Source organism: Vicugna pacos, chromosome 13 (genome assembly GCF_048564905.1).
Source record: "Vicugna pacos chromosome 13, VicPac4, whole genome shotgun sequence".
Classification (NCBI taxonomy): domain Eukaryota; kingdom Metazoa; phylum Chordata; class Mammalia; order Artiodactyla; family Camelidae; genus Vicugna; species Vicugna pacos.
The window spans coordinates 4,711,202-4,733,350 of NC_132999.1; the positions used below are offsets into that span (position 1 = coordinate 4,711,202).

The 22,149-nt window shown below is 42.8% G+C and overlaps 1 protein-coding gene across 3 annotated transcripts in view; it reads left to right on the forward strand.

The window, feature by feature from the left end:
- DDAH1 (dimethylarginine dimethylaminohydrolase 1) overlaps positions 1–22,149 on the forward strand; it is a 133,189-nt gene that overhangs the window by 100,121 nt on the left and 10,919 nt on the right. For 2 of the 3 annotated variants that reach the window (XM_072974060.1, XM_072974058.1), the window contains exons 3-4: positions 1,611–1,684; positions 2,506–2,625. In XM_072974060.1, coding sequence (XP_072830161.1) covers positions 1,611–1,684; positions 2,506–2,625 — 194 coding nt within the window. Of the gene's footprint in view, positions 1–1,610; positions 1,685–2,505; positions 2,626–11,264; positions 11,414–22,149 lie in introns of those variants that run through there. The other variant, XM_072974059.1, reaches the window with a different exon arrangement.

A 22,149-nucleotide genomic window follows, 5' to 3' on the forward strand; every position in this document is an offset into this window, starting at 1 on the left:
ATAACGACCAAAAAATTTTTAATATTTCAATTTCAGCATTTTAGTTGTTTTTACGGAAGACCATTTAAGGGACAGAACCCACAATACTGCCAGAAGCACAAGTCCAACTTATTTTTTAAGGAGACCAGCAGTTTGCTTTTCTTTGTACTTTCCTATCTCACCTTACTCTTTTAAAATGAAAATAGTATGGAAGCCCCATTATAAATTTGTTTAAATTTGCTTAATGCATTAAATGTCTTTCTTTAGTATTGTGTGTAAATCTAATTTGTAAATCTATGTTTATCTTTAGAGAATTAAGGAAATTTGAGGTTTTTTTTAATTTCAACTGACTTTTTTAATAAAGTAATGCTTTTATCAAGTAAAGGACCTTTCCCTTACTCAAGTTTTGATTTTGTATGTAGCGAGTTTTCTTAAGGGACAGCACAATCATACCATTACCAAAAACACTGTCAGTGTGCCACCAACGATTCTCATATCTGCCAACAGTATACGAGATATGGAATAGATCATAATGTCATCTGAGCCATGTGATTTACCCCTTTTATAAAGACACCATGAAGATTCAAGTTGTAACAGTTGTCAAGTCTATCAAGAAATCCTTTCTACATGGCTGCTCTCCTTGTATTTTACCCTAATGTTCTGGGGCAGAATGTATCCTCATTTCTCTTGGAATATTTTTCCACATTCATGTAGAATTCTTTTCTAAAGAATTAAGGGAAGATGAGAACCCCTGCATTTATGTATTGCCTAACTCTCTCTCCTGTAATTGTTTCTTTGCCTCTAAGAGACCATTTTTACTTAATGTTTTGCCTTCTGAGGCGAAAAATTACACAATTTCAGAAAAGCCAAAAAAGTGGAAAGTTTCATTCTCCTAAATTTTAGTGCTTTGTAAGTTGGCATCTTTGATGTTCGATTTGAAATAGATGGATGTATTGTTTTAAAGACTGATCTTAGCGCTCAGACCTGAAGACGGTCAGCACCAAACTCACCTTATCCAGATGATTTCTTCAGCTCTTACACCAACATTATGAAAAAAGGGAGCTGACTTCATCAAGACTGTCTAGTATTGTTCGTTTAGGGCAAAAAAAAGGAAGCTCTACTAACTTGTCATTGCTATTGCTTAATCTCTGATTATTAACGCGTTGAATTCTGTTATTTCCTAGACAAAAACTTTCCTCTCTTGTTGTAAAATATATATAACATAAAATTTACCGCCTCACCATTTTTAAGCGTACAGTTCAGAGGCATTAACTATGTTCACATTGTGCAACCATCGGCGCCATCCATCTCCAGCGCTTTTTCACCTTCCTAAAACGAAGCTTTATGCTCGTTCAACACTGATTCCATTCCGCCTCACCACCACCCCCCCCCACCAGCCCCTGGCAACCACCATTCTACGTTCTGCCTCTATGAATTTGAAAAAGCTCATTTCTAAAGGCAATAGTTTGAAATCTGATTTGTGTGAAGAGAGCAGGGGTCAGAGTATACGTGGAACTGCCTCTGTGGTAGGAAAGAATTGTGTGATGCTTTAAGGTCTTTATTTATAGCCAGAGACATGGCGCACCACCCCTGTGCCACCCACTCACTGTGTTCCATGACATTTGTTATAGGCAGAGAATTTTTTGTGGGCCTTTCCAAGCGGACAAATCAACGAGGTGCGGAAATCTTGGCTGATACTTTTAAGGTAGGTAAAGGATAATTTATGCCTGGCACAGAGTAATTACCTAATAAATATTCATAGTCCCGTTGGATCGCTGTGTCATGAGTAATGGTATTTATATGTCGCCAGCTTTGCAAAATAATTCCTAGTATTTGTATGTTTGCTAGAAGGTTTAGGAGCTAGACATTAATAAATAGGCTTCACGGGACTCCCACAGCAGCAACAGACAAAGTTATCATGGACATCTGTTTACTCCCTGTGTATAATCATACAACCACAGGCAGATGTTCCTGGCACAATGGATGACTTTAAAAAAAACCTAGAGTCCCAGTTGACTCTAACATGAAATGTGGGTTTTTCAGATTAGAATCAAAGATCTCCTGTGCTTGGGTGCCTACTGTGTGCTGGAAGCTGCGAGGCATTGCACGTGCGTCCCCTCGTTCCCTTTACTCTGCTGGTCATTAGCAGATTGGCTCACCAGGCTGCTTAGGAGAGGATGTAATCCCCAAACAGCTCTGTTCCTTGTGAAGACGGGGAGCTCTTGTTTGCACAGGATATTCAGACCCGTCCTTCCAGAGGAGCCCAGGCCACAGACCAAGCAGCAGAGCTGCTGACACAGGCACACGCCTGGAAGGAGCAGTCCTCTGCTCTTGCCCCTGAGGGGCAGTCTTCATTTAACTGGCGAGACCCAACCCTGTGGGTCCCAGTTTTTCTTCCAGACATTCAGGGGCCCTGGCAACATCCAGAGCAGCAAGAACGTCTTGGGCAGGTTTAAAGCTTTGTTAGAATTATTCCGCAAAGGCAAACTGCTTGTTTTTTTTTTTGTTTTTTTTTTTTATTCCTAGGACTATGCGGTCTCCATGGTCCCTGTGGCTGACGCTCTGCACTTGAAGAGCTTCTGCAGCATGGCCGGGCCTAACCTGATCGCGATCGGGTCCAGTGAAGCTGCACAGAAAGCCCTCAAGGTAAACATAACACTTTGCTCTTTCCATGAAGTGCCTGCCACGTGGTTTTCCTAATTCTGTCTGCTGGATGGACAGCGAGCAAGGGTGGCAGGGAGAGAACGGCTTTCTCTGATGTGCACCGTCGCAACCTCACGTTCTTTAGGAGCAGGGAACACCCAGCAAGCACTCTTCCTCTGAAGGACGCCTGTAGGAGGAACTCTTCACTGATGAATCATTCTTACTTACACACCAGGCTTCCTAGAAGGGCCGTGATTCAGAGCAATAAACACCACACTCATCGCAGTTCTTTCCTCTGGGGAAGCAGGACATCCCACCGGTAGAGTTGTTTGTACTGTTTCCTGTCTTAAGGCAGGTAGTCGGTACCTCAGGGGTCGTTATCTTATTCTTATCCTTTTATACGTCTGAACTATTTCATGATAATCTTTTAGAAAGCTGTGATTCAGAAGTACCTACAAATCTTAACCCTTCATCTGCACTGGAATACTTAGATTTTAGGGAAGGCACTTTTCTCATTTCACAGATGAGAATAGGAAGGCCCAGAAGAATTATGACTTGCCTGGATCACACAGCCAGATCTAGAGTGGAAGGCCCTGGTAATGAAGAGGACCTTCCAGTGTGACAGTGCTATAGATTTCAAAGACACGTTCCTTCTCTGTAATTAACCTCCCTGCAAGATGATCTGGACACTTCGTAAGAGCAAAGACCAGGTCTGTTTTGCTCACACATGTGCTCCTTTGTGCTTGGCCCATGGGGGTCCCTAAGAAAATACCTGGTGAGTGAGAGATAAATGAATGAGGGAGGTGGTATTATCTCCATTTTGCAGGTAAGAACTAGATCCAGTGTCTCGCCCCAAGTCACAAGGGTGATACTGGACAGTGGGCTGGGGGACTGCTTACTGCCGCTTCCTCTCAGGTTGTCCCACACACCATACATGGCTCCTTAAAGCACCAAGACAGAAACTCTTCTTAGGCAAAGGGAGGAGATCTGTGTGCCCCAAGGTATACAGTTTATTTGTTTGTCCTGTTGGGTCTTTATTTGTCTGCGTCAGTGCTAGACTTGGTACAGTTTGTCTGGGAAGCAGTCGTGGTCTCCCAGTTGCTGAATTTCCTTGTCACTGGAAAAAAAAAAAAAGCACAAGCTAGAAGGTGAGGATTTTGTTTTATCTGGCGGACTTCCTGACCACGTCGAGCCCAGGAGGCAGGAGGCAGCCTCTCAGATCGCTCTGAGGCACTTCTCTGAAGAGGTGAGGGGGGAGTCAGCATATAGAGGAGTTCTGCAACAAAAACCAGGTAGTCTAGGAACATCAAAAGACCACTGTTAATTAAAACCAGACATCTCAAGTTAAGGAATTTAGCACTTTTCTTTGTATGGGAAGATGCAAAAGTCTGGGCTCATTGAAATCACTCCTTTGATATGCACCTTAGCTGTCTAGGGCCAGTATCCTGTTCTTTCTCATCCTGCATTCCCTCAGGGACCACCACTGGGGCTGGCTGCAAAGGCCAGGCTGCCTGTTTGTCTCCGTTCTGAGTTCCTCTGCTCGCTGTCGGGGGTGGCGGTAGTGGCTGATGACTTGAAGTCTGCAGCATCCTTTGTTTACTGATACGGCAGGCATTATTTTTCATTTACAAAGGCTATGTCAACTTTCTACGTATAAAAAAGACTGGTGCCTTGAAAGAAAACATTTGATGAACGGCGCCACTCGTAGGATCTTCTAGCTTATTTTTCTCCTTAGGGGCTAGTGTGGTGGCTCTCCATGGCAGCCAGGTTGGTCTGCACGTGTCTGAAATTGATTACAAGAGAATGTCGACTGAAATGACTGCACAGCCTCGAAGTTGAGAGCTATGTTTTATTTGGTAGCCATTTCTGAGGACTCGAACTCCTTCGAGCCCGGGATGACAGCCTCTCAGATCCCTCTGAGAAACTGCTCCGAAGAGGTGTGGGAGGAGCCAGGATATATAGGAGCTTTACAACAAAGACCAGATAGTCGGAACATTAAAAGATTACTTGTTAGCTGAAGAAAACCAGACATCTTAAGTTAAAGAATTCAGCGCTTTTCTACGTACGTATGGGAGGAAGCAAACATTTGGGCTCACTGAATTCATTCCTTTGACAAGCACCTCGCTATCTAGGGCCAGCATCCTGTCCTTTCTTATTCTGAGTCCCCTCAGAGGGCACCATTGCGAGTGGCTGCAGAGGCAGGGCTGCGGGCTTGTCTTCACTGGGGACAGGGCTCAGCAGCCACTGATGACCTGATGGCTTCAGCATACTTTGTTTACTGATATGGCTGGCAGTATTTTTCATTCACAAGAAGGAAAAGACTGAGGCTCGCTTGTACTCTGCCTTTGTGTGAATTAGCAGAAAGAACCTCCTCTGGGTAGACAAATTAGAAAAAGTAAACCCACCCGCCATTCTGGGTAAACTAAATCCCTAACCCAGCTTGGTCCCAAACTCAGTAAGCCCCTAACTCAAATTGGTCCCTAATTTAAATAGTCTGGAGAAACTAACACAACAAACTAAGAGATAACACAGTGTGGCTAACTAGCGCCAAGTTATATGAAATAGCCCTGACTTATTCAGAGGAGAATAAATTCCTTGAGGACCAGGTATTCAGAGAAAGCTTCGTGAAGAAAATGTGGCTAGATGGGGGTCTTGAAGGATTTACCAGGGTGGCATTCAGTGAGAAAGTGTTCCAACTGGGGACATGGAAGAAACAAAGACTGAGTAAAACACATTCATGAAATGTAAGCAAACTCACCCAACTAGTAAATTAGTTTTCTTGTGAGCTCCCAGAGACACAGCTGGATGGGGCAGGTAACGGCTGAAGAGGTAGGGACTTAAAAGTGAGCAAGAGGATGAGTTTATCTCCATGGAGTAGGAGTCTGGGTACCCACAGGCTCTGAGCCAAAGAGGCTGTATTGCTACAGAGATGTTGGACATTCTTTTTGCAAAAGAAAACAAAATGGAGGGAGAAGACTGTGCAGTCAAAAAAGAGGGCCACCGATGACCTGGGGAAGGAAAGCCAGACCCCACGTCCCATGAATGAATGCCTTGGCTCACATTTCTCCGTTCATCCTTCCTTTCCCATTGCCAAGTCCTCTAAGACCACATCTTTTAAGGGCATCCCATGAGGATTTTATGGTCCTCCTTCCTTCCTTTAGAGTTCATTTGAGTTAGTGTTAATAATGATGTTCACTCTATACTTGAAACCTTCTGTGTCAGAAGCTATAAATAAGCCTCACTGACTAGAAAGGCATGCTTTGGAGATTGAATTTTCCATCAGCAAATGTGCTTCATAAACCATGGGCCTGTGGAGCTGGCAAAGGCCCACCTGCCATGTCCCTAGCATCAAAAAGGTCTGCTTACCTTGCAGTGAAAGCAGGGGGACAAAGTGAACCGAAGAATTTGACAGCTCCACGAGGCCAGGTTCTTGGGTCAGAAGTAGATGGGTTGGTGAAATTCAGATTTAGTGAAACGAACTGCTTATTTGAGAACAGGTTTGGCTCCTGTATTAAAGCAATCAACAAAATTGATAGTGGGTAAGTCCTACCACTAATTTGGAGGTAGAAATACTGATGACATTACAACAAATATTTCTGTAACAGAAAAAAACATTCTCCAAGTGGGACCTCAGCTTTTGTGATAACAACCTCTATTGCTTTGGGAATGAATTAAAAAAGAATTTCATTGTTTACTTAAACAGTCAAGATTAAGATAAACGATCTTAAACTTTTTACATTTTAAATTAAAACCACATTAAGGAAAAATCAAACTTTAAAAAAATAAAAGTAAATACTGGTAGGCAGGAAAACAAGTGGATGGAGACAAATATATCATTTACAAGTGATGAAAGCATATCGGGTTTTTTGTGTGGATGGGGAGAGGCAATTAGGTTTATTTATGCTTTAAAGGAGGTACTGGGGATTGAACCCAGGACCTTGTGCATGCTAAGCACACACTCTACCACCTGAGCTACACCCTCCTCCTGACAAGTAATGAAAGCATATAGGTTTTATTTTTCCCATTTCACAAGTGAAAATACTGAGGTCAGATGAAATGAGGCATTTTGAATTGGATCTCATGGTTCCAGAATCAGGTTTCCTGGACCCTGATTCTCTTCACTCTAGTTGCCCACACCACTCCAAACCCATTCTTTTTCTATTGGAAAACCGCTTCTGATCGCTTTGCCGTGGATTGGTTCCAGCTAAGCTCCCTCTTTCTCCTCCCATCTCTCCAACTATATTCCCATTTTTTGCTGGTATCAGGATCAGTTTCAAGGAAGATGTGAGTTTGGTCTCAGGTTTTTGTTTTTGTTTTTTTTTTCCTTTGCAAATCTTGATGTCTCAGGCTTGCCTCTGTAGAGAAGACCCTGGCCACTTGGGCATCTCTTTGAAGGGCATAGCATTTAAAAAGAGGTAAATTGTGCCTTCCTGTGCCATGTACTGAAAGCCTGATTGCTTCCACATCTGTCACTGCTTGCTAAGTACTTGCTTCCTTCAGACTCTGAAAACTGCTTTTTGCATATTCATGCCAAGCTGAGAGCCCAAGGGTTTCTGGGTAGTCTTATCACATTTAAAACACTTGGTAATGGGTTGCAATCTATTCTTGGTTAATGAAGTGAGTTCTTATGGAGATAGTCATCATACCTGTCTAGGTTGTAGTTGAGTTAATAGTACGCATTGTATATTTAAATGAAATCATCCATCTAGAATGACTTTAGTGACTCTCTGCTAAAAAGCCCAGAACACATGTAATGCAGGGTACACTGAACACAGAGTTTATCTAATACAGGGAAGGAAGAAAGGAGAACTTGTTATTACTGTATTTTTACCACTGATGTGGCCAAAGTACTAGAGATTAGGTAGATTTGAAATTATTTAAGATATTTGATATCAAGTCTTACCCTAGAAATGCTATTATCTAAGCAAAATTAGCCTTCAAAGCAACCTGCCCTTGCTGTAGTTTCTCTCCCACACTTTCCATCCTTTTCTTCGTGTCCCTGGGCAACCACTACCCTCCTCCTGCTCCTCTAGCTATAAAAGAAAACGCTGTAAGAGTAATCAGCCCATGTCCAAGCAGTAGACCTACTAAGACTCTTCCAGAAGGAATGTTTGTCTTCTCAAAGAACATGAGAAACTCCAGTTGCTACGCAGCTGGAATGGCTGCTCACAACAGAATTTGAACAAAAGACTCCAACCTCCAAATAATACATATTCCTTTAGCTCGTTCATTTAAAGTTAAACAAAAGACAAAACTGCTCTATGCTGTCAGCAGTCAGAATAGTAGTTACTTTAAGAAAGAGTGGGGGAGTCATGGTCTGGAAGGCCATCTTGTATGTTACACTTTAATTTTTAAAGTTTCATAAAAATACATGTATTGTTAGAGGTGGGCTGTGATTAACCTATAGAAATAATTCTTCCATAGCTGGGTCTAAGCCTGAAACCCCTGCTTTACCTTCTACATGATGACTGTCTTTTCTACAAACTAGCCTGTTTTTTTTTTTAACTCAGAAAAATGACTGAAACTTTGTACCCCTTGATCAACATCTCCCACATCCCCATGCCTGCCAGCCTTTGCAAACCTTAGATAGATACAATCTTTCCATTGTCCTTTGTACATCAGTAATGTTGTGGAGGGAAAAAGTCATGATAAAGAGTAGATTTGCACCACATCTCATGCGTTCTTTTTCTACATCCATGCCAAAATTGACTTGCTTTCCAGGAACCTGCATTAATTACAGGCTGCCTGTCCCAGGAGGACAGATTGTAATTCTCGCCCTCAGGAGGGACTCACAGTCATGATTTCTAACTTAGTCTCCTTGGTAGTGTTCAGTCTTCCAGGAAGTTGAGGGGGAGTGGGGGAAGGAAGGAAGGAAGGATGGAGAGAAGGAAAGGAAGGGGGGAGGAGTGGAACTTAGCTCAAACTTCCCTGAAACCAATCAGATGAGGAAGCTGTGGCCCTCCCCAAGCCCAGAGCTCCCGGGGCTGCGGTGCTGACAAGTTAGGGGGCTGTGCCCACTGCCGGCCGGGTGGCAAGAGGAGCATTCTCACTTCCTAACCTACCCCCACACCGAGAACAGGTATTTTTCTCCTTTAGGCACCTGCAGTTTTGTTTAGTGGCCTTTCTTTTATTAATAATTCTGTTCTTTTGTATCACAGTGAATTATTGTTTAAGAACACTTATTCTTAATAGAATACTAAAAGGATGGGGTGAGGAAAGACTTGCGAGATCACCACTCCATTTTTTGTGTCTTGGTCATGTAAGTGGAGCTGAAATAAAGTACGTGGAATTCCAGTAGACTTGTAATTTTAAATTAAAATGGTCATACTGCATCTTGATGGAAATGTCTTTAGGGTTTTTAATCTGCTTCCTGAAATAAATTGCATTTGTAAGATTCCTTGCATGAGGATGTGGCTGCTTGCTTTGAGCTAATTTAAATTGCATAGGACACAGTGTGTTTTTCTTTTGAATGACTAACTAAATAATAGAGCTCACTCAGACAGTATTTCCTCTCATTTTGACTCAGCTTCAGCATTGATTTTATGTCCAAAAATGTCCATGTTATTTTATAGGTGGTCATATAAAAAAATGAAGTTGGAAAAATCCTCAATGTGTTTGGATTTTGTATGTTTTTTTAATTTGCCTGGAATTTCCTCAGATGACAACTGGAACAGCCGTAGCAGAAACCAAAAGGCAGAATGAAAGCTAACTGGTATCAACAGGGTGGTTGAAATGGAAAAATAAAGACTTTGCATTTTTATTTGTTGTCACAGGGAATTATAGCCCGTAGCCACAAGATTTCCCACTGTGGGTCTCCACTATGAAAGACAAATTGACAATCCATTGTAGGTTTAATTTAGTCTTATTATCTGGTTGTCTGTTGCAGCTGTACTCACCAGAGCCACAAGACAATGATTTTTTTGGAAAAAATCTGCCATGCCTGAATTAAGAAATTAAAACACAAAACCATTTGCCATGACTCTGAGTTTGTAACAACTGTTTATGCTCCTTTTCCTGGCAGCAGTTGCCTTATCTGACAATATTCCCAGAGCTGGATGCCAACAATCCTGGGGTGGCCAAATAAAATGCTTTGGCGTGATAGGGCAATAAATAATCTGGAGCCGTAAGGCCGAAGCAGCCATGCTGAGTAGCAGCACTAGTCCCAGGGCAGGAAGCAGACAAAACTGGCCAAGTAGGAGAAAGGGGATAATGGCATTTTGGGGTTTTTTTCCCCTCTTGAGCTCTCAAGAAAATGCCAAAGAAAAAAAGGAAGAAATTATATTTAAAGTGCTGTTCATTCTGTCCATTATACGATGGGACATCCTAAAGTGTTCAGCAGACTCCATGGGATGTGGGAGGGGGAACTCAAGCTCCTTGTTAGGTGATTGAGTAAATGGCCTTATAAGGGGTCTTTCAATCCAAGACTCTTGCTTAAAAGAAGCTTCTATGTGCCTTTAAATTAGTGGCTCCTGATGAGAGGTATGGTTTAAAAATCACCTCAGGAACTTTCTGAAAACTCAGTGCCCTGGGCCTATCTCAGAAGATTCTGGTGTTCTGAGTCTGGGATCAAGCCCAGGGATTTGCATTTTTTAAAAGCTCCACAGGAGATTCTGGTGCACAGACTAAGTTGAGAGCCACTGCCTCCAAGGATTCCTGCAACTTGCAAAAGCACCTAGCTTAGGACCCTGACTGATGTGCGCCTGGAGAAGCCAAACACTGTGTAACAGAGGTGCAAAAGAGCATATTCCAAATAGCAGTAAGAATTAGAGAAAGTTAAAACCATCAAGGCAGGGAGGGGATAGCCTAGCACCCACGGGCTCCTGGGTTCAAGCCCCAGTGCCTCCATTAAAAATAAATAAATAAACCTGGTTACCTCCCCCCACCAAAAAAAAAAAGTAAAAAGTAAAAAAATAAAGTCATCGGAAATTAGAGGCTCCTTTCTCTTTTGCTGCCTGGAGTTCAATACTATATAACTTAAAATACAATACCTAACTGGGTAGTAACTTGAATGCCATCATTCAATCCATTTGGCATGATAAAATTCCTTTTTAAAATATTCTGAGTTACCAAAAATCGCTAATGGGATTGTTTTCGGAGAACGGGAAGTTTGCATTTGACTTGGGTTTCCACCCCCACTGCCCCAAAACACGCACGACACACTCACACACACAGGAAAACCTAACAATGGGACCTGATCTTGACGTCTGAAGGCTGGTGCCAAAGAGGATAAAAGGTTAAACTTCACATCATAACTGATATTAGAGAAGAACTTACTTTTAAAAATAATCATATGTTGATTCTGCTAAAGAAGCATCATTGTCTAAAGGGCCACAATGGCTGTGAGCAAAGCCGGGAACGTAGAACCCAAATTCATAGGCGCCCGCCTCCAGCCGGCCCCGCGCAACCCGTGTCGCCTATACGCAGCCTCGTCCCAGAAAAACATCGTTGAAGCAGCCTCACTCAGGGAACAGGGGCTTCATTCCTTCCCGTTGGAAATTTCATGACCGGCAGTCAAGGTGAAGGACCCTGTCTCAAACTTGGCAAAAAGGAGCAACCATTCAATTCTGAAGCACCCAGCAGCAGAGATAGCTCCCAAGTGGGTTCACCACAGACTCTTGACCGCTGTGCCGTTGTCCTTTCAGTGGCTGCAGGTGCTGGAAGACTTGTGCTTAGCTGAACATTTCCATGCCTGTCTGAGGACAGAACACTGCAGAGGACTCCATCCTGGCTCCGTTTTCCTCTGAGGAGGCGCAATTATTATTATTATTACATCTATAATTAATATGTTGCATTAACTATACTAATTATAAGTAATATAATCAGAATTATGTAATAGCAGAAATATAATTACAATTAATTATAATAATTATATAACATGTAATTAATATATAAATATCCAATTATTAATTCAATTCTTCAAATATTATTATGTATTATAACTAATACAGTTTTTAAATTGGGTATCTAACAACATCATTTCTTAATTCATAGATAAAAATCTGATAGGAAAAAAGAAGGTAGTTTCCAAAACTTTTTATTGCAGTCTCTTCTGCAAAAAGACTTTCAAAATTCAACTGAAAATCAAAGGCAATTGAAAGGAGACCCCAGCCGAGTCTGCAGCTTGGGCTTCTCGAGCGTCATACAGCGGTGTTTACTGAGCAGCAACTGCACGAGAGATACTGTCCCATGCACAGGGGAGCCTGAGGTGGGGAGACGCAGTCTCTGCCCTCGGGGCCCCTCCAGGTGAACTGGGGGAACGGGACAGTGTCACAGTGTAACGTAAGGCAAATGGCTAATAAACGGCCCAGGGCCCGAGGAGAGGAGACAGGAGGTCCCAGGAAGGAGGGATCCCGGGGGACCTGAGTGAACAGCAGGTCGCAGCTGGCACAAAGGAGGCGGGGTCACTACGAATGGGACAACTGGGGGAAATCTAGTTTATAATCAACAGACCGGGGTGAGAATGGGGATGTGTGCAGGGAAAGAAAGAGTTCAGGTCTAAGAAATAAGTTGGGGCTGATCCGAAAGCAAAGGAATTGGGGTGTTCTTGTCTGCAGACTGTGGGGAGCCATTCACAGTTTTTTAACGAAGGTGTAAAGGGTGTTTATGTCAGAAAGACCCATCTGCTGTTACTCCTGGAGTGATTCAACAGGAAGAAAGATTAGGAATAATAAAAGTATTGCAGATACTAACTGCTGTATATAAAACAGATAAATAGCAAGGTCCTACTGTACAGCTCAGGGAACTGTACTCAATATCTTGTGGTAACCTGTAATGAAAAGGAATATGAAAAGGAATGTATATATGTATAAAAGAATCACTCTGCTGTACACCAGAAATTGGCACCACATTGTAAGCTGACTACACTTAAATTTAAAAAAATAATTAGGTACCATCACATAGTCCAGAAGTAAAGAGAAGAGGGTCTGGACTAGGGACCCAGCCATGACAATGGAGAGGGCCGTGCAGGGGGTGAGTTCTATTTAGAGAAGTAACAGAACGTTATAACCGATGGACTTGAAAGGGCAGCGGAGGGAAAAGGATTAGGTCAACACCTGGACAGACATTTATAGACCTCCTGTCCTGTACCGGGCGCTGTGCTAGGCCCTAGGGGGTCAATGATCAACGAAATTGCTTCAGAAATGACTACCAAATGGGGTGCCTTTGGTGGAACTGTCAGAAAAGAGTTCAAACTTTCCCTGTCACCATAAATTCGCAGGAACGAACCATAGGAAATTGGTGGGCAGACTGTGCTGCTGGATCTCACTGACCTAGATTCACATTCTGAGAACTGAGCGGAGACTCAGACACATGCAGCTGACGGCGGCTCCAGTGGACAGCCGGCGTCTGAGCGCTTGTAGGACACTATCGGGGTTGGGTTCCATTTCACTTTCCACTGGCAGCAGCCAGAGGCTCATCTGAATTTGGAATCTCTGTCCTCTACCCTTTTCCATTATTTTTTTATTATCTACTCACTCTCAAAGCACATGAAAAAAAGTCACTTTAACATTTGCACACCCTCCATCTCCAGCCGTGTCCTATTGTTTCCCGGCTGAATCAAGTTGACAAAAGACCACAAAAAGAAAAACAACCCAGGATGATTTGTGCCTCAGGGGCTGAAATTGTACATCACAGCGTGACCTATGTGACACTGTCACCAGGCCAACCCCAGTACCCTTGATGCTGAGGGGATTAGGAAATGTGTCAGTTGAGCTGGAGAGAGGATGGCTGAGTTTTGGGTTACTGTTTCTCCGCGGACATCACATGGATTGAATGCCTTCGGTGTTGTGAGTATCCTATTGCTTGGCTGAAGGCTAATAAAGCATATGGTAAAACATAGACACTAAATTGGAAGTGACATTTTAACCCCAAATTATTCTCCAGCTTTGAGGGAAAACATCCACACTGCCAGGTACAGTACAGGGACTTGGACCCTCCTTGGAAGTAACGACACGCAAGAGAAACAAAAGTAAATTTGCCGCCACCTTCCTGCTAAACCATTCCAGCAGTATTACCCGACTCTTAATAATTACTTAACTGTTCCTCCTTGTTTTCATCTTTCAAATTGTCACGTTAGTCAGGCCATCGCTAAGAATCTTTATAAATCTGTTCTTCATGTGATAGTCACTGGATGCTGTAGTTGAGACCCAGTATTACTCAGACCATCTGTGTACAGATGTAAAAAGCCTTGAAGATTGGTTACAAGCCGTTCCCTTTTATCTCTTTCTGAAGTAGGACCAAGTTCAAAGCTATGACCACATATCCAGAGGTGACTCTTGATACAGAGTTAAAAAAAAAAAATTAGAAGCTAAATTGATGTTGGAAAGGTGTTGAATTTATTACATTCTGTGCACATTTTCTAATCATTCATTTCTTTTTCCATCCACACCCTGGCCAGTGATAAGAACTCAGTATAGACTGGCTACGAGTAGCTGTAATACCAATGGTGGTAATAATACCATTTAGGTGTGAGGATCATGTTAATTTAATTTGGAAAGTCTAAGTAACAGGTTTTCAAACTTTTGTGTCCCCAGGAATCACACAGAGTGCACATTTGAAATGCACAGTGCATTTCTGGGGTTTGCCACAGAAATTCTGATTTAGCAAGACTGGCATGAAACCCAGGCACCACTGCGTGATTCAGATGCAGGCAGCCCCTAGACCGCACGGTGAGAAGCACGGCCTCCGTCTGGAATTCACCAGCCATCAGGTCCTACATTAGCATTTGAAGAGGGGAGCGGAATTCATGGCAAAAGTAAATTGCTATGTCTTTGGACAGAAAATGCCGCCTAATATCATTCAAAGTAGTATCATATTGAATAAAATTACCTGCACTTCAGAGAAATAGCTTTCATGTGATAGAAAACCATGTAGAACTTCACTAGATTAGTGCAATACAAAAGCCTGTGAAAAGCTAACTTTTCTTTAAAGTGCTGTGTCTTTTTAGGAGGAAATGCTTACAGGATAAATGATATCATGTATCCCATCTAATGTCTTTCTCTGTTGATAACATTTGAAGGTTAAATTACAGGGCGTCTGCAGTGAGTGCTTATTGCCCTAATCCTCATTAAGCACCCAAGCTCTTGAATTGAATAGAAAATTCTGCAGGTCTAAAGTCCTATGGCTTGGAAACAAACATGATACTAAAATCTTCTTGTAGAAATAGTGGAAGGAGGAGGGAAAGCCAGATCTCTCCTTGGATAGGAAGTTTGTGTGGTCCCGTCCCTGAACTTATTAGTGAGAATTTGAGAAGGGCCCCTGGAGAGCACCCACAGCTGATGGAAGCCGAAGATTCGGTGACAAGTACTGACAGGCCCAGGAGGATGCGGCACGCGCGCCGACGGGCAGCTCTCCCAGGCTCTTCACTCAAGGTTGAGGTCTGAGTGTGTCTTGTAGGAAGTTGCATCAGGAGCTTTAGGAGGATTTTAAGAGTTACTGAAATGCTGAAATGCGCTGCTCAAAGATCTTTCATTCATTCGACATTTAACGAACATGTGCTGAGCACCTGCCCCAGGCCAAGCCCTGCACAGAGGGCCAGTGATGTGACTGTGCCTCTCCAGAAGCTTCTAATAATCATCTGTTCTCCTGGGATGACTTGGATGCCCTGACTCAATTCAGTCCAAACAGTAGCCTAAAGGGACGGAGGTCAAAATACATACAGTGGGGATGTAAAAAAATATTGCTCTCTGAATCAGTTGATGACAGTCAGCTGGTTGCCCCCTCCAACTTCCATACCACCCTTCCTTCTTATTAATTGAACCTTGAGTTTTAAATGAGCATATTGCCACTTGGGATAAAGTCCACATTTCTCAGCTTTCTTTGTCCTGCGTATAACAGTGAGACTTAAGTATTGCCCAATGAGATGAAGTAGAGGTGTTGGTATGAGATCCAGGAAGCCTGGATTTGAAAAGGAGGAACTGTGCCCTTCTCTCCTTCCTGAATCTTGCTTTTTGAAAAAACGATGTGATGGCTGGAGCACAAACAGCCATTTTACACCATGAGGACAAGGGCTATATGACAGAATAAAAAGACAGACGGAACCTCAACCCATGTTGACTTTTAAGTCACCATGCTACACTACAACCTCAAAACTCCTTTTATGTGGGAGAGAAATAAACTTTTTTAAGTTGTTTTGAGGGAGCAGGTTTTTCCGTTACAGACAAATTTAGTTCTCAGTGATAAAAGCTGTTGTCTTCACTAGCCATTAACAGAAAACCTAGTTCAAGCTGGCCAAAACAACAAAGGAGAATTATTGGTCCATGTGGCTCTGAAGTAACGCAGACTTCAGCATAGGTTTGCTGGGCCTGCTCAGTGATGCCGTCAAAGAAGCAGATTCTTGTGTCTCTCTTCACCTCCCAAAGACGAGCTTCATCGTAAAGCTGGCTCCTCCTCAGGGGAGCACAGTTGTTACCAGTAGCTTCTGGCTGCCTGCCTGCTCACCCACGGTCAGGGCGGGGGACATCAGTCCTCTCAGAAAAGTAAGGAAGCTTCTTTCGGATCATGGCCATCCTCATTAGTCCAAATTGGTCATCTGCCCGTCCTTGAACCACTGACATAACCAGGGGATGAATTACGCTGGAGCTGCAGCGTCCTGACCTCATCAAGGCATGCTGGGCACCGCCGCAAACTCACACAGGTGCTGTGGCAGAAATTTTAAATTTTCAAAAAGAACACAGACACACCTGTCAAATATCACACACAATTACACTAGCAAGTTGTTTGGACCCAACTGCTTAATAAACAAAAATGTTAGGTTTGTGGGGTTTTATTTTGTTTGGTTGGTCAGTTGGTTTGGTATCTGTTTGATTTTTCTTTTCTTGGCCTCGAGACGCCATGGAAATTTTACTGAGACATGGGTACTGTGAACCAGGAAAGGAAACTTGGGCCTAGAGCCTCAGTGCTGGAGCCCGAGGTGGAATTAGCTTCCCCCAGGTCGTGTGGGCTCACAGGGAGGTGTGGAGATGCAATGAAAACAGGGCGGTTGGTAAGAAAGCAGAGGAGAGGTGTGTGGGAGGCAGCCCCAGGGCCCATCATGGGTGCGCTAAACCCTGAATTCCTCTTAGGGAGAGAATTGTCTCCTTTGTTTTGGAAAAATACATTAATTCTTTGGGGTGAAAGGTGAGAGCCTTGAAGGTTTGGGGTCAGCAGGGAACAATACAGCGAAAGAGGAAGTGAAAGTGTTCTTCATTAGAAGCAATGGGAGTGTGGAGACAGGGAAAGAGGAGAGGAAAGGTGAGCGGTCTGAACTGCTAGGCAGGGTTGTCAAGTCTTCGCAGAACGTCAGTGTTTGGCGTTCGATTTTAAGTGTTTATATCACTGCAATGCTGTAACCTGCCAAACTTGAGAAAACTCTATTACCTTATGTGAATAGGGTTTTTTTTAGGCAATCAAAGAAAGATTGAGGTCCTTCCTATGTTGAAAATAGGGCCAGCACCTGTAAAATAATTGTGTCTCCCAAGGGATATAATTCAATGGAAACTGGGGCCAGAGATAACACGAGTATATAAGCTGCCTTCTTTCCTCTCCCACCCTCTATTATAGAAAAAGCACAGAATAGTCGTTCTCAATCCTGTCTACATATTAGAGTCCCCTGGGGAGCATTTAAAAAGAAATACTGATGTTTTCCCCAACTCCAGACCAAGTAAATAAAAAATCTCTATGGTTGGGGCCCCGAAATCAATATATTTTTTAAAAGCTCCACCAGATGATTCTAAGATGTAGCCAAGGCTGAGAACCACTGGCCTAGGACATTCCACAAATCAAGAAATAGAGGTACAAGGCAAGCTAACTAGATCTGGAGGGGAAGAAAGACCCCTTAACTGGGAGTGGAGGAGAGGGCAGGGGAGGAGTTGACATTGCTCCTCTTGGTTCCACTTCAATTCTCTCCACCAAACCAAGCCATTAGAACTGAGTCACGGGCTGAGTCATGAGGCCTAGGAGCTAGTCTGCACTTCACTACCTTTGTGTGATTTTCGGGAAGCCACTTAGCCCTTCCTCTCTCTGAGCCTCTGTTAAAGAGAAGAGGGCTTGATAATGCCCACATTTCTGCCAAGCTGTTGTTCTTATAACTTACAGTTGTTGGTTTACTATAAAATGACATCATTGTCCCCAGGTGCTCAGGGTACCTTATCAACATTCACTGTCGGACACTAACAAAGGCTAAATCCACACAGAAACCATGATTTCTCCTCCCCGTTGAAACCTGCAATGCTGAGAGCCCAGGTAGCTCCCCACACAAGGTGGGGGTGCCTGCCTTTGTCCTCAGCCATGGTTTGGTTGTCATTTACAAGGGGTTGGGGATTTCTTATACAAGACATGTGGGGACCACAGCTGTTTGCTTAAACACCAATCCATGCCCTTTCAGGCATCTTCTTAATTCAGAGGAAGAATAGAAGAGTAAAGGGTACACTGACTTGGAAGTTTGATTTCTCTCTCTCTTTCTTTTTCTGGCTATTTTTCCTCCTGTCTCCTGTAAGTATCCTCTCTTCTTTTAAAGTATGAATAGATAGCTTTCTCCTAAAAGCAGTGGTTCTCAACCAAAGGCAACTTTGCCCCCAACGAGAGCATCTAGCATTGTCTGGAGATATTTTTGTCAAAATGTCAGGGGTCGGGGAGTGGATGCTGCTGGCATGTGGTGGTCGCTGGCCAGGGACTCTGCTAAACAGCCTGCAGTGCACCGGCCAGCCCTCACACAGAGAGATGATCCAGCCTGAAATGTCAGTAGTGTTGAGGCTAAGAAGCTCCATCCTAAAACATGAAGGAGATTTGTCAGCCCCGTTTCACAGAAATTTCAGTTTCTGAGCATATAACAGTTAAAGCGCTTACCCTTGATGCATTTAGCAACAGGATAACTCCTGAAGATCAAGTAGGTCATGACAGCAAGAGTGTTCTTCAGTAGTAGGGAATTCAGTAAAGATATACAGTCCCAAGATTTATTAGATTTTTTGTGTAACATTGTTTACAGGCATCGGAACTAGTTAGCATATATGGGCAAAAATGTAATCATTGTAAAACCATCACAGAAATTGCCTTCACGAGTGCAAAGCCTGCAGGGGCTTTTGTTAGCAGCCTTTGAGAGAAAAGGACTTTGGGGCCCCCAGAAATTAGGATGTTCAGGCTCCTTCACTGACAAATTCAGCAGGAGATGAACAGGTTTTGTTTTGCGTATGTACGTGTGTAACAATGATCTGAAGGAGCCACATCACACTTGAGAAAAGGGAGAAAAGAGAAAGATGGCATAGCAGGGGAGAAAGAGAACTTCAGCTTTTTTTCAGTCAGCTTTATTGCGATGTCTTTCTGTAAAATAAGATTTACAAGCTTTAAGTGTACAATTTAAAGTTTCGACAAAGGTATACAGTTGCATTAAGTCCAGTAGAACTTTGAACTTTCCAGAATTTGAAACTTTTACAAGAAACTTGTATTTTGTATTGTTTATGATTTGTATTTTGATTTATAATTTAAAAATGTGCTTTCAGAAGAACTGTTTGAAATTAGGGAATCACCTCACCTCATTTCGTAAAAGTGGCATACAAAGATGCATGAAGTACGTAGCAAAATAGCATAGCTGGAAATGAAAGGGAAAGATGATGTCAAAGGGGGAACAATGATTTAAATTGGAGCCAAGTTTCAGAATGCAGACCGTGAGTTCTCACTTCCTCTCTACACAGAGGACAATCAGACTTTAAGCTTCCAGTCATTCAGTGTGAAAAGGGAAACCCAATCATCTTCTCTTGTATATTTGAGTTTCCCTGAATTTAGGCTCCTATTTAGCAAATCCAATTTGCTATCTTTCCTTTTAAGTACTCATGATATCTTATACCATTATTGTGTTTCATAAGCTCATTGAAGGCCCATCCCCAAATAGTGTCTGCCCACATGAAAGCAAAAGGTACATGAGCCAAATTTTACAACAATAGTTATCTACAGGACTAACAAAGAGGGTGGAGGGTGGCTTAAAGTCACTTTCTATGAAAGGCCAACTTACGCTGAAATTCAGGAACCAAGTCTCGTTAAGACCATGAAGTCTGTGTAGGGCAGTGGTTTGTAGGAGCCAGCTCCTCCCAGCTTAGCAGGGCCAACTGCTACATTTTAGAGAATTTCAGCAGCTGATTGTTAAACACCCATTCTTAAAAGTCAAATTCCACAAACTTATGATTGAATAAATTTTATTAAAAAAAACAAAGGTGGTAAATATTTAGAACTCATCACTGCCTAATTAAGTTACTACATTTACCACTAGCCATGCTCTCAAAGTTAATTACATCTGGTTATGTGTCTGGTGGTGATGTTACGATGGTGCGCCAGCACACACCCCTTCCCAGCTCCACATTCAGTAATGTCACACTGGCAACTTGAAATCGGCTGCGGTGAGAATGACTGTACCACAGAAATCAGCAAGTGCTACCAAACAGGGCTTGATTCATCATTTTATTGATTGGCTAGACATAAAAAAGTGATAGGAATATTTGTAATCATGCAGATAAAACTTAAAAGTGTGTCGTGTGTGTAGCCATTACATTGAGGGGAAAATGAGGAAATAGTTTTCCGGTATTCAAAAACTGCTGTACATTCCAGGAAAGAAGCCACTGTAACAAGTTAAGTTCCAACATATGTCTTCATTGTTTCACTTGTCTTACTCATTAGTGTAAACAGAGAACTCACCCAACAGCCATTTTGGAACTTCACTGATTTGTCAGTTACAACTGTTAGGCTGACCTCGGATGTACAAGTTTTGCAAAAATCAACAAAAGCATTCTGTGAGAATCAGTTGGCAATATGAAATTTACAGTCGAGAGTATTGAAAATTTTATTACTTATAAATTATATGCTACCACCCTTTATGTCAGTAAAATTTATAATAAAATTAAGAGAGTATATTATGCATCTATTTCCCCCACCCTCATTTACCAGCACATTACTGCCTGGAGCTGGAGACCTCAGGGCACTGAACGTGTGCTAAAGACTCTTCTTAGTCACCCAGGCTAAAAGGTACAGTTAGGTAGACCAATATAATTGGAGGTCTCAGTAATGATTTTCTTCACTGTTTCAGAAAAAAAAAAAAAAAAGGCAATGCTTTTTCTTGTGCACAGACTCTTCCCTAACCCCCAGGCAACCCTTTCACAATCAGATTGGGCAGAGGATTTTAAATGTCTCAAAGCAAAGTAATCACAATTATTGCAAAAAAAAAATGTTTAAATGCATGCCCTACTGATGAGATAACCAAAGGAATCATTTGCTCATACGGAGACTAAGCGTTAATCCACCAGTGGTGGGATTCGAGTGAACAGGGCTTGTTCCGGGCATCATTGCAAAGTGTGCGTGTCTGGCCATTTCTCATTGCTCACCTTGGAGCCTGCCCCTCTGCTGCGCTAGAGGTGGTAATGCCTCTTCACCCACTGTCTCTTTCTATTCCCAAAGGCTCTCCTCTTCTTTCATCTACTTAAAAAACAGAATAGCTAGCACTGCGTTTGCTACTATGTGGGCAAGCAGCAAACTCGGATGACTTCAGGGGCCAGACTTCTCTGTCTAAAATGCATTTAAATGCAAACTTTTAAAAAATATGTGCATGTCAAAAAAATTGTATCTACAGGAAAAATTAGCCCATAAGCTGTCAGTTAGTCAGCTCTGAGTCTAGTCTGTCAAAGGATATTGGCAAGGTGGTAGTTAGTGTGACAGAAAAAAGATGGGCATTTGGATGCTGACTCTCCTGGACCTGAATCCTGGATTTCTGTCTTAACCTTGGCTGAATTTATCTGAACCTTGGCTTTCTCACCTGTAGAATGAATTGTTAAAGAAATGAGTGAAAATAGATGAACCATCCATAAATAGAAGATCATTCAATGAACGTTCCCATAGTTTCTCGTAACCGAATGATCCAAGGGAAACTGAAAGTTCACCGAGCTCCCAATACCCAAGGGAGTGAATTTGTGATGATGAGATTTCAGGTGCTGATTTATGGTGCAGGCATCTGGAGAAGCTTAGCCAGGGCGTCACCTCAGTAGCCAGGTAGGCAGCTGTCTGTTGTACTTACATTTAAGACGTAAGAATAAGACTGTGGGAGATACGCTTCTGCTGCAGAGCTAGTCTTAGGGAATAGCAGGAGTAAGAAGGAGAGGTAGGATCCCAGACTTTGCATTTTGGAAGGGGTACTTTGGTCTTATTTTCTTTCCTCTCCACCCCTGACGTCAAAAACAAATCAGGGCTGTGACTCACCCAGAGAAGCACCCCTTGTTCCTTCTGCCCACACCCTGCTTCCCAGCCTTCCACAGAGCTCAGGGTGGTCCTGTAAGAGTTGGGGGGGGGGGGCGTTTTCCCAGCCTTCCACAGAAACCACTGTTTTTGAGGATCCCATCCAGAAATGGTTCTTGTGACTTGCGGTTGTAGTTTGAATAACAGAAGAAATCTTTCCTCCACATGTTCACGTGGGCCATATGATCTGAGCAAAAGCAGCAGCTCTGATTATGAGAGACAGTTTGTAGAGGAAATGTCAGCTAGCTTGGAAAGGAGTATTTGGCAGTGAAAGTTTGCCCA